General features: G+C 38.8%; 1 protein-coding gene across 5 annotated transcripts in view; it reads right to left on the bottom strand.

The window, feature by feature from the left end:
• The window catches only part of TAPT1 (transmembrane anterior posterior transformation 1), a 53,846-nt gene extending 36,417 nt beyond the window's left edge, over positions 1–17,429 (bottom strand). Inside the window, exons 1-4 of one of the 5 annotated variants that reach the window (XM_075752418.1) lie at positions 17,409–17,429; positions 10,617–10,747; positions 6,264–6,382; positions 2,049–2,072 (exon numbers count right to left, since the gene is read on the bottom strand). In XM_075752418.1, the coding sequence (XP_075608533.1) occupies positions 2,049–2,072; positions 6,264–6,382; positions 10,617–10,643 (170 nt within the window). In that variant the 5' untranslated portion in view covers positions 10,644–10,747; positions 17,409–17,429. Of the gene's footprint in view, positions 1–2,048; positions 2,073–2,738; positions 2,806–6,263; positions 6,383–10,616; positions 10,748–15,560; positions 15,858–17,408 lie in introns of those variants that run through there. The other 4 variants (XM_075752416.1, XM_075752417.1, XM_075752419.1 and 1 more) reach the window with 4 other exon arrangements.
• Positions 17,430–17,646: the final 217 nt, after the last annotated feature.

Raw genomic sequence — 17,646 nt, 5'->3', positions numbered from 1 at the left:
CAAGGTATGTCTATTTGATACCATACCGAAAGCCCATGATCCACATTTCACATAGTAATAAGAGTTCTGTCTCCATCTACTGGTTGATAAATATTAGGGTCAATCACTCGAAAGGGCTATGACCATACAAATGGTCATCCTACAGATATATAACGTTTGTGACTGTTTCAACTGAACAGCATGTTGGATTTCACAGTATTTTTCCTTTACATTATTAAAGCAGCAAAACAGCTCAAGGCTTTCAGCACACTGGCACCTACACCACCGACCTATTTTTTGTCCCAACAGCTGTACAATTAAAGTTACTTAGCATTAAGTAGAGCATTATTAAAAATAAATGACAGTTTACTGATATTTGGCTTTAATATATTACAAATCACAAGTAGCTAATGTACAAGTTTGCTTAAGTGACTGACTTCTGAAAAACCAAAGACAAGTGTTTTACTAAGCCTCGCTTATTGAATTTAAAGTGGTTAAACAATTTGGAACATAAAATGCACCCCAGGACAAACAATTTGTTCTTACTGTATAAAAAAAAAATCCAAAAAAAAAAAATCTCACTACAATCATTTATGGTATGCTTCTCAGCAACTGTCATTGCAAAATGAGCAATATTTTCACTATATTGCATACAAAGTAATCTGTAGACAAGTATACTTGTCCGAGTACTTAATTACTTTAGCATCTGATGCATACACACTCTGCATATATGATTTTAAACGTAACTTTGCACAGACTGTCACAGGCTATCATAGGACTTTGTTACTTTTGTCTCTCAGGCTTTCTAGTGCCCCTCAATTCTTCACTAGTCTGATTACATACGGTTTGTCTGGTCACCTTGTAGAGTTGTTTCGGTTTTGACTGTTGGTTTAAAAAAAACCAAAACAACAGGAATTCAATACAATTTTCTTGTTTAATTTTACAGTTTACTGCATTTTTAACTGGTTCCTTCAGTATAGTCTCATCCAAATAATTCAGATTACTCTAAACAATTACTCCTGCATACTTAGCACAGACAAAATTTCCAATACCAATGTCACAAATACAGTAATTTAAAGATATGAATACACTATCATAGGAATAATGTTTTAGATGGATATTTTAATCATAATAAAATAACAAACTTAACCACCTGCATATATGTAATTTATAAACTCTTAAGAAAACAGTATTTCTATAAATGTTATTGTACTTCACACTATTAAAAAACCCTTTCCATTTATATAGGTTTATTTTTCAGCTAATAATGAACTGAAGAAATGTTTTAGCACTGAGGTTACAAGTCTGAGCAAGTATTTTACAGCAAAGCTTTTCTAACTACTATTTATTCAATATTAACTTTGAAACGGTTAGACAACCACTGAGGTGGTTATTAATTAATAATACATCTCAGTTATTGAAATGGTGGTCCCGTTAAAAGTTTTGTTTAGATATCTTTTTTATCTCCATTTTTACATCACAGATACTTGTATGGAAACAGAACCGTAGGATTTTATTTTACACATAGATATTTAGTCTTGATCAAAGTCTTAATCTTTCAATGTATCCTTCATTAATGAACTGTGGTAGCAAAAGTTTCTAATCTTATACAAAGCATTAACAAGAACAATCAGACTAACACATAAGGGGATATTTTCCTGTTAGCATACTAAGTAAAGACATCAGGGAAAACAAAATGCAAGCAAGTTTCTCTGAATACTTCCCCATATAGCTACACACTAAGAATTTTCAAAATGTGCAGTGATCTCTTGGAAATATTTTCCTACAATTATGCTCAAGTTTGGAACTAAGTTTGGCTTCAGGAATCTAATATCCAGTTTGAGACTTTAAAAAAAAAAAAAAACAGTTTACAGTATGCAGGACTTCATTGTTGTAAAATTATCAGACTAAGTGCTGATAAAAATATGTCCCAAATGAAGAATTCTAGGGTACAGAGAGCTAAGTTTGCCAAGATTAGATGGCACGGCATTTCATTTCTCAAATAATAAAAAGCCTCTACATGCACACAACACAGCACGAGACCATGCTAAGAATGAAACGAAACCAACCTTGCTGTTAGGCCCCGATGAGAGCTGTCTCAAAATAAATAAAAAAAAATGAGGTTTCAAGTAAGTGACAACTAGAATTAGCTTTCATTAAGCTTTTATTTTTTTTAAGAAAAGAATCAACTATAACAGAGGTCAGTATATGAACAGCTAAAGTGTTGTATTTTATTATGCAGACAATCAACTTCATGTCTAATACTAAGATACCTGGCAATCAACTTTCAGAACTTCCCAAAATTTACATTAAGCATTACAAAAAAACCTGCTTGAAGTACGCACAAAAATATAGCTATGAACTTGACTGAAGTGTTACTTAGAATAAACATAAAAAAGCTTAAGGCACTATAAACTAAGTACAGCAGGGGCTATAGTTTTTCCAAGATATCCTATTGTAAGTAAATTGGGCTGAACTGGTCCACAGGCACTCTATGTAAATAATGCTTTAAATCCATTAAGATCACAACCTATTTCCACAGTGAGGGGAACTTATATTCAAAAATATACCTACCAAAACCAGCACTGAATCAATTTCATGTGTTGGTTATTAAAACTAAGTGTTAGTTACTCCTTTGAGGTATGTTGGTTAATTTAGCTATACTACTCATTTGTAATCAGTCTTTTTACTGATCACATGTAGATGTGTGAATTTGGCTGACAGCATAGAAGAAAAAAGAAAAATCAGGATTTACTCACCAAGGAGGAATCCCTGTGACACCACATTCCATCCTATAAAGGAAGTGAAAGTGCTCTTCCCTTCGGTCTGATTTACAAGAAAGAAAGAAAGAGAAGGTTGTAATGTTGCTACACTATGCACTGTTATGGAAAGGAGAAAGGACTATTTGATCTGAGAGTTCACTACAGAAAATACTGAATGCACCTGCCTTTTTCTGGTTGGTAGAAAGCTACACATTTTGGTGGACACGTGCACTACTGTCTCAATGAACTTAAATACATAAACTTCCTATTATCTGGTTAACAGCTATAGGCCTTAGCAAAAAACTAGACTCGGGAATAAGTGTGCAACACAGGTTCAAATTTATTTAATAACCTGGTAATATGAACAAAGAAATAATGTCCATAATAAGATTGCCAGTATATTTGTTTGTTTTGGTTTGTTTTTTCTGAGATGCTTTCTTTATACAGTTTCTTTCTTGAAGTAATGCTGTTCTATTTATTTCCTACTGAAAAACATAAATCTATCATTTCACAGGAGGGAAATGGGAATTTGAAGAGGTACATATAATACAACTGAACTTAATGGTGTTGCTGACAAGACCTAAATTCACTTATTTCACAGAGAAAAGCAGAGTAAAAGAAAAAACACAGAACACATTTATAATCTGTATCTATTTCCACACGGAAGAAATGTAAAGATCTTGTCAATCAATCTTCACATATAAGAAAATTCATAATCTATTTCTGTATTTTCTAGAAAAAACTAGAATTTGGAGGGGGAAAAAAAATCTCGGATTCTGTAACAAGTCCTTGCTTGCTTTGTGGACAAGATGTAAAAAGCGTCTAAGTGTAATTAATTTGGGAGTCCCATGAGAGTTTCACTAACATACAATTTTAGTTTCATATCATGGTGTTTTTCAAATAATACAGACGAGCTTTTCCATATTCCCACAAGAGCTTTTATTGGTGTGCAACATATTTTCAAGAAAAAAAGTTAGGTCTATAAAAGAGTTTCATAACAAGCAGAGATACTAATCTGCCCAGAATCTCTGGGTCTGAGGCATTAATTTAAAAAAAGTGAAAGCACTGTAAAAGGAAACCATACCTTTCAACCACAGATCAGTTAGTTTTTACTAACTGTGAACTCTCTGTTCCCTTTCAGAGCTCTGTAAAATGGAATATTAAAACATGTGGAAGAGGCTATAAAGCGCTTTCCTACATTTAAGCACTACACACAATACCATAGACAGGAATTGGCCCATCTTACATAGAATGTGGTTTTATTGTTTTCAAGAAATAATAGGTAATATAATCTTTTTCTACACTGAAAAGAGCAGAAACAGTTATGAGGAAATAAATGAAGAGTAAACTGGAAGGGAGACAGAACACTCACTGCTCAATCACTTTACTGAGATGTTGAGAAAAAAGTCAAGGTGAAGGGAGGAGCACTTTTATTTACTACACAGAATGGAATATGATGTGGCAGGTTCAAATAACTAGTCATTTCTCTCAACAGTTACTTGACATAGGTGAGGAAGAGCAAGCTAAAAGATAAACAGCCACCTGCTTTGTAAGTACCTTTTTTAATTACAAACTTTACCTATTGAACTCTATTTTGTTACACATAAAAATATATTTCCTGAGCTAGAAGAAAATCCTAAATCTTTTTTGCCATAACAAATCAAATCTGCATAACTAGAAAAACAACAAAAAACCACCAAAATCAAAGTGCAGGCTCTGAATATTTGCAAATAAGAATCATGACATGAGAAAGTTCCATGACATACTATAAACGTGAATTGTGAACCTTTCAGTAAAAAGCCACCAATTTAAAAACATTAATGAATTAGACAAAGACTCAAGCAGTGAACAAGAGATTCTAGGGAAATAAATTCCATGAACATTTGAGGAAACCGTGACAAAAGAAATTGCTTCAGGAGTTGTTACAAAAACAAAGCCTTCTTCACTCAAGATAGTGTGTTTCACTGCATCTTACCTGATCACACTTTAAAGTTAACATAGTCAAGTTGAATAAAGTGGATTCTATCAGCCTCACACACTACAAATCTGTCACGCAAGTAGACTAGGTTTTAACATCGCAGGTACGTGTACATATATATACACACACACACGTGTGTGTGAGTGTATATGGTATTTCTGATGTTGCAGCAACTGGTCTTTCAAATTTTTAATCGTAATTTCAGAAAAGCAGGAAACTTGCTTGTCAAAAAGCAAAGCTGAGTTTATAAACAAGGAAGAACACTTTTTAAACAGAAAAAAAAGTAGTAAGATCCAAACGATAGGTTAAAATCCATTACATTTACCAGTATTTTAATACTTTTAGCAATAGCATCTGTACGGATATTTACAAATAGGCACATGATCTGACTTGTCATCAGGCTAAAACTAAACAGCTGTCATTTTTTACACAGCTAGGAAAACTCTTAAAATAATGAAAGTCTGAGATTCAGCTCAAAATTTACAGTACAGTAAAATATTAGAGACTGCCACCTAGTGGCTATGTTAAGCATCGAAGTACAACCATTTCAACTTACTTTGACAATACTTTAAAATATTCTTATGCAACTAGAGTAGCATTTGCTTTAATCAGAACATAGATTCTAAACTATCCATCTAAAAGCACTTCACGTATAAAAGACTATTCACATATAAAAGACTACCAATAACGCAAACACAAGCAATTTAAAAAAAAAAAAAAGTCAGCTACCATAAATCAACTTTAAGTTTGGAGAAATCCAGAATGAAAACCCTGAAGTCCTTATTTATTCAAGGAAAAAGTACAACATCATACTCCTTTTCTTTTAGGCTACACTTAAGGCTTACATAATCAGCTTTACCATGAAGTAGCAACTTCTATGAAGGAAATTAATTCTATCCAATTTTTGATGCCTACGCCAGAGAGGCAAACCAAAAATCCTCTGTATTAGCAACCTTTTCTTAGTATTGATCTGAACAAAAAAGCAAGGGATTGAGATCTAAAATTTCTTAACATTATTCTGGTTAGTCCCACCCAATTACTCTCTAAGATTCTTTGAGGGAAAGAAAATAACACATTTTATGCAGGGATCCTTTGGGCAAAGTTTACCATGGAACTTTTACTGTAAAAAATAAATTAAAAAAATCAAGCTTTTGTATTTTGGTAGACTTGCTGATATTGAAACATGAACCAAGTCATTAACTCAAGTCTAAGAAATGTTAAAACACTGTTCAAATACGTGTTAGTCAAAAGAACAAAACTATAGGGTCAGGTTACATCTCTGTCCTTTACTAACCTGAATATGCCTAAGTGGTGCTGTTATCAAACTGTTGTCTGAAGGAAACAACGATGACAGTTAGTGACTGGTGGCAAAGCTTAAAGGTCCCACATGTACCCTTGCTTTGACTAGTTTAGACCAAAACTTCTATTTTACAGTGGAGGAAGTCATTGGTAGTTAAAAAGGCACTGAAAATCCGTAAGATTAAGCGCACACATAGAGAAACATTATTTAAGGGTATCAACACCTTTCTCTTGAATCAACTTACCGTAAGCCATAGCAAGGCAAAGTGATGAACCGGAACATTGCCAGAAAAACTCTCAAAGGAAGCAGGGTGAATACATACAGAAAAGCATCCAGGCACAAAAAGATTCCAAAAAACATCAACTAAATTACAAAAATAAAACAGAAGTATGTTAGTAGTTTATAAAGAGCTACAAAAAGTTTATAAAGAATTATATTATTTTATGAAAAATTCATGTACATTAAGACTAATTAACCAAACAAGCACAATACTCTCACTTGTTCAATCAGCTGAACTGTAAGGAAAAATAACATGCTATGCACCTGGAAGACTATTCAGCAAAAATCTGCAGCACAAGGTCTAAGCAGCAAAGACTTTTGCAGACTTCCATGGCTCACTGAACTCAGTCTTTATCGAATAGATGAATTGCACTTGGATATAACCGTAGCTCATTTTCCAATGGTGACTTTCTTCTAAGGTTACAAAAGTTAATGTTTTTAACCTCAGGGAAAAAAAAAAGTAGAGCTGTGTGTACATGTGCACAGCCATTTTCTGCCTACCTCCTTTTTAATATGTTTTTTTCAAAAAAAATCTTTTAGCTTGTTAATTTTCTATTGTACAGCTATTTACAGCTGTGGTAGTTCTCTTTCAGAGAATATCCACCTTTTGCACACAAAGAAGAATGTAAAATATGAAGAGGTAAACTTCCAGATGCCCTCAATTTAAATGCTTTACCCTTACTTTACAGGAACAGTTAAAGCCATTTCATTATAGCCACAAGCCAAGCAACTCCATGAGATTAAACTAGACCTAAACTCAGCAATTAGAAAGCTCTTATATACAAGACTTTCCCCACGACATCCTTTCTTTATCTGCTCTTCGAATGTATCTAAGATTTACCTGAATGGGACTCTAGGCATATGCTTTTATGCTTCTGTCAGATCAGAAGCTAGTGTTTTTTCCTGCAAGGAAAAATCACATACAGCTGCAAGCTTAACTGGCTTAACTGGCACAATTAAGACTAACAACATCTAAACAGGCCTAGATATCCATGACAGATAATGCAATTACGTGTGAAAGTTGTATGTACTGCTCATGGAAAGGAAGACATTGGGTTGGGGGGTAAACCAAAGCACAAGTAAATTACTTTTACCTCCCACAATCTCTTTGCCTTTCAAAATACCTTGTCAGCTTGCACAACAGCCAGTTCAATGTCCAATGAGCTAATAGCACCGATACATACCTTTCTCTCAGTCTTACTCTTCATGCATCCTTGTAACTTTGAAAGCAATCCTAGAGAGTACACTCCAATACATCTATCTGCAAGCCAGGCAAGATCACTGACTCAGGCATAAGAGCACTGCTATCATCTCTGAGCTGTTGCTTTCCCTTGTAATACTATTTCTACCAATTCTGCAGCCTGTACTTCAATACCGTCATGACATTAAGGTCTCCTCCCTGATATTCAGTCATTCACCTCTAGTACCATTTTCTAAAATTTCAGCAGAGTGTTATTCAAAATTATCAGGAACAGTTACAAATAACAGATGAATTTATGCATTGCATTTTAATATGCCATTAAGTTAGCCATTTCTTTGCTAACTTTTAAACAAGGTGCTGAATATCCAAGCACTGAGGATGACTGGAGCTGAACATGCCTTTTTTTTTTTTTTTTTTTTTTTTTTTTAAAAACTCCTTAACCCAAGCGAAATAGAAAGACAGCCTGTCGTTTTGCCCCATATTCTTTGAGGGCATCTCTACAATCTAGAAAACAACTCTGCATTTTCGTTTTGATTTAGATAAGACTTCTTCTATGCCCGAGTGTAATCATGGTTTTTCGTATTTGCAATTATTATTTAATGTCCTCATTTTCCTAATTTTTTTACTACACTGCACTTGCACACTTACATGCACATGCTGAAATATAATCAGCATTGAACCTGCCACTCATTTCTGTAAATATTATTTTTGCTGCTACCTTCCAGATACTGAGGACCTACCAGAAAAGATTACAGAGCTTTTCCATCATCATATTTTAGCAAAAGAGCACAAAGTTTAAATTTGAGTTCAACTGACAAATGTTCCCTTAAGACAGTAGGAATAGGGACTACCTTTTCATTTAGTGTAAATAACCTATTACAATGAAGAGCTTCCACTGCAACTGCACGAAAAGCTTGAGTGTAAGTAGCATTTATGTTACAAATTATCTAGCTTCTGTGAATAAAAAAGGCGTATTCAGAACAACAAAAAATACTACCCTTTTAACATTGCACCCCACTATAAAATTATGTACATGTAGTAAGTGTTGAAGAGTATCTCCAGAGAGGCTTTGATAAATTTAGTCCAGTTTATTCGCACTCTACCTGATTATGATTTTCATTCCTAGTCTGTAATTGTACTATTAGGTAGTAAACAATACAAGCCATCAAGAAAATTCTTCTCTTCCTTTTCTAGTGTCTCACATGCTTTATTTCAATTAAGCAGACTTTTAGAATCACACAGTCAAGTGATTCCTGCAATAGGTGATGATCTGTACACTATTTGTTTTGCTTTCCAGATGCTTATCATCATACTTTTTCAAGTTTTTCAACCAGTATGATTCAATCTGATATTGCTAATACGTATACTAACCTGGACTCAGCCCATGCAAAGAACTAACAAATTTATTTCATAATCTCTCTAAAGATAACTATCACTTTTTAAATATACCAGCTTATTGCTCAGTTTCATATTCTTTCATACTCAAAGTACAGCCTGAAGTTTGGTTTACCATGCTAAAACCATCAATTTCACCATTTACAGTACCAACCTTATTTATAAAAGACCGTTGGGCTTCACTTGTTCTTACGCACTGAAAGTTTTATTGGAAATCTATGGGATGATCCTTCAAAATAATTTCAGTGGCTTGGAGACAGCACGTAATAGTCTACATAATTACAACGAGGATGACGTAGAACTGCTGTTATTGTTCAACTGACACCCTACCATAACTGGAGTATTCTACCGTAAACTGGAATGGGTAAGCAGTGAGGACGTGAAGGCACCATCCCTGGAGATGTTCAAAGCCCAACTGCACCTGGTCCTGAACAACCTGTTGTAGGTGACGGAGCTTTAAGCAAGGGTTTGGACTACATCATGTCCAGAGCTCCATCCCAATCTCTTTCATTCTGTGATTTTCTGCAGTAACTGACTGGGAATTTAGGTTTGTAAAACCAGGTCTCATTATGATCCAAGGATGAATTTAATGATACTACGGGGGAACCCAAGTGCTGCTGACAAAGGGAATCCTACTCTCTCTCCCTCCTCCACTGGTCTTTCATCTTTCTATCCCTACTCAAAGCTACACAGCTCCCCTTCTGCCCTTGTGTAGTAGATTCTCAAGAATATTGGCTGAGCGACTCAGCTCACTATCCTAGCAAAGAACAAACAGAGCAAAGCAAAGCATTCACTGCTGAATTATGAGCTGATTTAACTCTTACAATAGTCCAACAAGCACCACATCTCATGCAAAACAGGCAGCATGCAGAAGGTAGGAGACTGAAGTGAAAGGAACAGTGAAACAAGACTCTTCCTTCAATATAAGTTAAATTGATTTAGCCCTACCATGTAACTTCACCCCTAGAGGTTTTGAGAATTTTAGTAATATTACTTTTAATGTTATCATTACACTGCAGCCTAGCCAAACCTTATTACCAATGTTGGCTTACTTATCATCCTTGAGCATATTCCTGCCACCTCCCAAATTAAAACGGTTAAACCAGAATAAAACTCTCTTCCTACATTATAGCACTGGAATTGGCTCATCGCAGGGCCAGAACTATATCTAAGCTGACATAAAGGAGGTGGCAGAAATGCCTCAGGAAGGGTCACAGCATTGGGATAGAGGGAAGATGCAGTAAACAGTGGCAAGAAGCAAAATAGAAGGCCATGAAAATTAAGTCAAAAACCTTAGACAGAAACTCATCCATCACTGTATTTTTAAAGGACTGAAATCTTCCTGCTCTCAAAACATTTTAGACTGGAAAAATCTTCAAAACTGTAATTTTACATTAAAAAAAATTGTTATAAAAATTTTTCTTTTACTTGACTACTCCTTTAAGGAGCAGTGAGAGCTTTGTATTTGAATTGTCATCATCCAGACTTGAAAGTTAGTTTGACCATCTCTGCTAATAACATGAGTTGCCAGCAGCAACAAGCAAACATAGGCAAAAAGAACAGGAACACAAATGTTTAAGTTACTAACAATGAAAATTAATCATTATAGACGTTTAAATGTTTCTTAGTAGCAAAAGTGTTTGAAAAATAAGTGTTTCTTTAAGTAATTTAATGCAATAGATTTAATCTCTAAGTTAAAACAAATCTTAAAGTATACTTCACCTTTTCCAGTTCTTTCGGTATCCGCATGCATGTGTATACTCTCTCTCTCCGCTCTGTGTATTTTGCTTCATTGTGTTCAAGGAAGTAACCTCTTGTTAGCTCAGCACTGATGAATCTCAGCAATGAAAGATCTACATTTAGGAACACACATAAGCAGAAGACACTTCAGGCACGACCTCCAAAGAGTGAGAAGCCTGCTATGCTTTTGTTACTTGCTACATGCTTCATTTACATCACATCTAACCCAGAAGGTTTCTGCTGATCATAACCAGAATGTCAAATAACCTGGTATGGAAGGAGCTATGTGAGAAGCAAGTCCTGTGCTCTCCCATTCCTCTGTTGCCGCCCAACAAATAAAACAAGCTACTTTTCCCAGCCAATCATTTTCATTGGACATCCCACTTCTCCAGAACATTACTCAAAGCAGCTACACTAAATTCTGAGTGGATCTAATCCTTAATGTACTGACAGTCCTCTTAAATTTACTAAGCTCTATTTTATTCTTCTTAAAAGCTATTTTCTCTCTCAGCAACACTAGCGACTTGTTCTTTATTTTAAAGAACAACTTTCTGCAAGATCAAAACGTTCACAGATACATGATCTCAAGTGATTCAGTACACAAACAGTACAAGTGTGCTGATCATTTGATGATCAGACCAAAGTCTTTCAAGACCAAAAAGCCATCCAGCATGTACAGATCTTCCGCGTTTTAATGGCTGTAGGTAAATAAGCCAACAACTGACTGACCTATGTTTAGTCAACTCATGTGGCTCCTAAAAAAGACCTCATGCAGAATAGTCTTGCAAAAGGAAATAAAATATGAAATTATAATTACAAAAATTCAGGCTGTCAGCACAAGGAGATTGAGCTTAAGCTTCGACACTCACTGACAAGGTCTGACATTACCACCTCCTGGTAACACTTCAGAAGTGACTGAACACTACAATAAAGTTCAACATTTGTGGTTATTGTTGGCATTTAAAAATAGGAACACTCAGCATTCACACAACATCCAAGAGATGGAAATCACTTATCTAGACAGATGGGTGAAAAGCTACAGAGCATTTATCATGACACAAGAACGTGCTCACAGATAGTAAATTCAGAATCTAGCCAAAGTCTTAGTGACTACTGTGGGAGGGGGTGGGGGGTGGTGTGTGGACCTTGCATGGCACAATGCTCCACATTTTGGCAGGGGGGCTGCATAACACACCTTTAGTAAAGCAGCTTAAATAACAGCATTTAAGAGAGGAATGCAAGTATAGAGGCTATGTGTGAAGAGTTCACCCAAAACTGAGACAGTGGCCTCTCGATATTCATCACACTGAAGATCACAAAGACCATTAGTTGGAAGAGTAGCCAGAACAGAGAGTTTTAAAGCAAAGAAGGAATCAGCTCAAACAGAAGTATAAAATAAGCAGAAGAGGCAGGGTGTGCTTATAACCTACACTGCCCAGGGTGGGTGGGCATGTGTATCGAGTGTGATTAGAACTTGTGGGGATTAGAATCAGGCATTCTGAAGTTTGTGGTGGTACATTAACATTCTCTGTAGGTCTAGTATTGTGATTTATCATGCTGCTGATACTGATCACAGCTATATAATTCACTGACTACTGGTTAATTAAGTATTGTTAATAAATCATTTAAATCATGATTTGCTTTCAACTACATAAACTGAATAGTTTTTCCCTGTATGAGCTTGTTTGGACAGTGATTTTGATGATTTCTATATTACTGATCCACTTCCAGTAAGTAGGCCGAAGCCACTGTAAGCCTTGAAGGTATTTATTTTAAAACAAACAAAAGCAACATGTAGTTTAATGAGTAGTAAAAAACCTAATATTTACATGTAAAGTTTCAATCAAAGTTCATTCCAGTGAAATAAGGCAGAAGTTCATACCACTAAATCATTGTTCGGATCTCTTGCAAACTTGTTTTCTGGAGTCTTCCTTTGTAACACTGTCACTTCTAACTTTTTTGGTTTTCCCAATTCTTTCTTGCTTAAAAAGTTAAAAGTAAAGAGAGATAATCTTAGGTATAAACACACAAATTAACTACTCTGTTAACTGCCCAGGTATATTTTCTTCCACCTCAGATAACTGACCTCCTCTAACTTAAAGATAACACATCTCAAACAACTGAAGTTTCCTGCAAAGTCAATCTATGTGTATAGGCAACCACCATGGAGTAACTTACGGGTCCCTTCCAACTTGAGATATTCTATGATTCTAACCAATGAGCTATTTGTTCCCACTCCTGCTTACCTCACATAAACTGGTTCACAAACCTATTGTTGAAAAAAAAAAAAAATTAAGTTTCCTCCACCTGGTGACACTTTCATGCCCTAGATATTAAGAGATAATCATGCCGCATGACTGAAGCTGATCAATACACAAGCACCAGACTGTGAATGCAAAACAATCTCTCCAGTGACAGGGGATGCACTGAAGCACACAGTCGCTCAGCCACCTCCTTTCTGAGCACTTACTGCCTCCCACCATCAGCCCTAGCTCTGTGCCAGCTGTGAAACAGATCAGTGGCTGACCCTGTTGGAAAAAACACACTAAGCAAAAGAACACGATGAGACACCAAGACAGAACAGCATAATTAATCATCTGAAGAATGGCTGAATTCTGCTATCAAAGCATCAGTTTCTTTTAAAAATAAGTGCTCTAATTCCTACTTCAAATACTCTAACTCCTACTTCAAATTCCTTCCCTACTTCAGATTTCCCTCCTTTGCAGTCAGAAAGTTTCAGACTGTGGCCTAAGTTTGAACTGCTCAGATAACATACTCTTAATGCTTAAGAGTATTCTCATTTAGCTCCCCACCTCAGGACAGAAAAGCATGAGCATCTTCAAAACATAAAAGGCTGCTAATTCATTCACGGAAAAAGACAATGATTTTCCAAAGTCATACTTCAATGCATAGCTAAACAAAGGATAACCATTAACCAGAAATGGAGAGGAAAATTTGTGCAAATGCAAAATGCACTGTGCCTCAATAAGTTTCTAGTTACACAATCATAACATTAATCCTAAATTCAACAATTCCAGGCACTGACTTCTCTCTTGTCAATCCTAAATACACACTTCTTCCGTAAACGTTCAAATAAATCAATCAAGACTAAACCAGCATAATACTTTTTAAAAGTATTTCCTTCTTCTCTAAATAACTTCTCTGTACAGTACTGCTCCTGCTTCACCATTGTGAAAAAACCCTACTTCTATCTGCTATTTAACATATTGGTACCGTTACAGGAGTTAGAATTTTCAGTTGCCCTATCAAGAAACCTGTTCTAATGTTTTCTTGTTCTGAAGAGTCAGAGAGTGCCAATGATTTTTAACTATTTTTTAATTTAAAATCAATTGCTGGAATACAGTTAAGAATTTCACACACACACACAAAAATAACAATTTCCTTTTCATAAAGTTTTTTGTTCAGCTGTCTTTCAGGTTCATAAGTATATACCTTGACCATTCTTCTCTTCAACACAGAGTCATTCATAATACTACAATTAAGTCAATTCCTTGCAACTACAGAAATTACATCATTTTCACCAACACCATAGAACTGCAGTCAATGATGCTGCATGTCCTATGACATAACACATCAGAAACAAATACAGCATCTGTCAAATTCAGAAAGCAAGCACTCAATTGTTGGCAGACTATTTAAATTAAATTATAATTCCTATTTTTTTTCTTTTTTTGTATTTGGTAAGACCTGTAGTATCACATTCAAACCAACACTGAGACAGAAAGCCTGGAAATTTGAACACCAGTTTGAGCACTTCCCAGATTTTCAGCAAGCCACTCAATTCAGAGTATGGTGCTAATAAAGTTATTTATAACCTTACTAACACTAAATCAACCCTGCCACAATGAGTGACAATTTTTACAAGAAAGGTAGGGCGATTTTCAAAAATTCCTCTGTAGATACCCGAAATAACTAGTTGAAGTGTAAATGTAAATATAGCTGCAGATTGATAGTAAAGGCCATGACATTTTCCCGTATTTTTCTCTATAAAATCCTCAGTTACTAAGCTACATTTTGTTTAAAGAACTTATAACAATCTGCATACAACTTCAGGGCTCTAACCACACTCTTATTTTCAGTAGCAGAGGCAAAGACTCTTGCACTCATAGCTATACAATGCAACAAGACCCGTTAAGACGATGAAGCTTTTCTGGTACTTCAGCAGGAGGGCTGAGCGAGCCCGCAGCCTCCTCAGGGAGCACCGGGCCCAGCTCTGACCTGCCCCGCTCCTGTCAGAAACCGCTGTGCGACACGCTCGCTGCGGCTGCTCCTTCGCAGGTATCAAACCTAACGGCCCGAGTTTCAACCTCAGCGTGTAACACTTCGATGGACGATGCCTGTGTTGTTCAAAAGCCTCCTGACGATTACCCGTCAACACGCTGCGTGACAGGGCGCGGGGACCTCACTCGCCCCCGTTCCCCTGCCCGAGCACGCTCGGGTGGAAAGCAGGGACACAGCTAGTCAGGCCGAGAGGCTTTATTTCACTGACACGGCCGAGTTCGCTGACTAAACTTCAGGGCAGGGCGAGAAGAGTAGCGCAGCCGGCGGAGAAGCTCCCCGGCCGCCCCTGCTACCGGCGCCGTTGAGCGACGCCGCTCCCCGGGCCCGCGAGGTCCCGGCGCACTTTTTGAAGTCGCTCGCCAAAGTTTGCACAGGCGGGCGGCGGCGGCGCCCTCAGCCCCGCCTCAGGCACCCACCACGGCCCCGGCCGCTCAGCCGGGCCGGGCCGGGCGGTGCTGTGAAGAGCCAGCGCTGGAGACGCGCCCCAGAGGCGCCGCCCGCCCCAGGCAACACGGCCACGGCCACCCCGGTCTCCCGTGGGGGCCAACCCAGCCCGGGGGCCCTCGCTGCCCTCCATCCGCTCCGGACCTGCGGAAGGAGGCCTCCCGCCCCGCCGCCCCTCACCCGAGAGGCTCCGCTTCTTCTTCCTGCCCCGGTCGCTCTCGTAGAAGCCTAGCGTCTCCGTTCGCTGCTGTGGAGACGGCTGCCCCGGGCCGGCGGTAGGCGGCCGCGACTCGCTGCTCCCCCAAAGAGTTTTCGGCTCCCCGCGGCCGCTATCCTGCTGCTCCGGGGCGCCGCCGCGCCGTCCGTCCCCGCCGCTGCCCGGCGCGGCGGCGGCGGCAGCGGCGTCAGCAACGCCGGCCATGTTCGCCGCCCGCTCCGCGCCCGCCGCCCCCGAGCCGCGCGCCGCGCCGCGCCCCTGGCGGTGACTCATCACCGTGCGACAGCGGCGCAGCCCGGCCGCCGTGCGAGTGCCCAGCTCGGGGGGCGGGGGCGAAGCCGGCGCGGCGCCATCTTGTAGCGGCCGTTAACTGCTGAGGTGCCGGCACCTCCGCGCTCGCCTCGACTCAGTTCCTCGACGCCTGCTCTCGTTTTGTAGGTGCTGCTGGGCGCAAATAAAGATACCAGTGTTAGCGGAGAGATCTGGCGGGCCCCCTGCTGTTGTCGTAAGAAACAAGTGCGTAATGGTCACCATTTCACCCAGGCTGGGGGACAGCAGTTCAAAATTGTTGCAGATAAGGTGATTAATCTAGCCTGTGCCATGCAAATAAAGACCTCGTTCAAAAATAGAAAGTGAGGAGTGAATTATTAACTCTAAACCCCACAGGATTTCCATGAACTGTGTAACACGTGTTGGACTAGACCAGGCACTGGATGGAGGTCACAGACTTGCGCTCCCTGTTTGTGTGGCTCTTCCCGCAAGAGGCCCCTGGAAGGAGTTGCTGCTGCCAGGCCCACCTGCGCCAAGGATGGGTGCTGTTGTAGCACTGGGCTGGCATGGAGCTCAGAACGCCAGGCATGGGAGGGCAGCCACCCGTGGTTGAGGAGCCCACAAAGGTCAGCGAGCCCTGCCAGCCCAAGAACCAGGGTCTGAAATGATGCCGTTCATGAAATGCCAAGGCTGGAAATGCTGTTAGTGACTGGCAGCATGATACTGGTGGTGATAAGACTTGTCGAAAGCCATATTAATGAAAAATAGTTGTTCCTGTTTCAAAGTGCTTATAATTTATACAAGAGTAAACATGAATGTAAGAAGGAGGGAGCTCAAGGTAACAGTGAGCACTTGTTTGCAGAGGGAATTCACATGGGCACGAGGACAAAATACCTGGCCTGAATTTCAAGTACAAGACCTCCTTCACATTCAGTTCTCATGTTCTTATCATGCATTCGGAGGCCAGATTCAGTCAGCTTAATATTTAGCCACTCGTCCTGGGAAAACAAAGCGTGCTTTGTTCTTCCTTTGGAAGGCCATAGTAGTCTTCCTCTACCTACAAGTTAATTGTACAGTGGTCTCAAAGAGCATTTCAGACTTTGGATAGGCAGGAGGTGCCCATTTCCATTGTCATTAGTGGTCCTAAATGCCTAAAATCCAGTAGGATTAATCCAGGCCCTGATATTTTCAGGCAGTGGAGCACTTTTTTACGGGCACTCATAATGTGTGATAAGAGTATCATATAGAGAGCTAACACTGATAGCTACTATACGTTGTCATTTTGGGCTTTCTTCTTCCATCTTTTCTCTGCAGATGTAAAAAGCAGTTGGAAGAACAGGATGCAGAACAAAGAACTCCAAAAAGAGCTGAAAAATTCCCTCAGCAGAAGTGCTGTTGCAGTCCGTGCAAAGTTACATGATACCCTGAGAGATACTCCGCTTCTTTCCTTCCAACTGTGTATAAAAGCTATATCCATCCATAAGATGCATTGCATGATATTTAAGGACAACAAATTGCCACAACCTTTGTATCAGTCTTACCCAAATGAAGGCATCTGCAGTATCAAACATCATCTAACAACCAGCTCTGTTCTTCTTCCTTCAGGCTCACGGAGAAGCTATCTAATGAATTGCCAGCACCAGTTGTAGCAGCACATACATTTTCTATTCAGGGGTTGACCCAAGGTAATCCTGCTTAGTTTACAAGAATTTCCAGTTGTCCGCTTGAAGCAGTTCAGCTGAAGGCACGATGATAGTATGACTGCAATACAATTCAACT

This window comes from Balearica regulorum, chromosome 4, assembly GCF_011004875.1.
Source record: "Balearica regulorum gibbericeps isolate bBalReg1 chromosome 4, bBalReg1.pri, whole genome shotgun sequence".
In the NCBI taxonomy this organism is placed as follows: domain Eukaryota; kingdom Metazoa; phylum Chordata; class Aves; order Gruiformes; family Gruidae; genus Balearica; species Balearica regulorum.
Note: the sequence above shows the minus strand (reverse complement) of the source record. Positions and strands in the feature narration are given on the sequence as shown.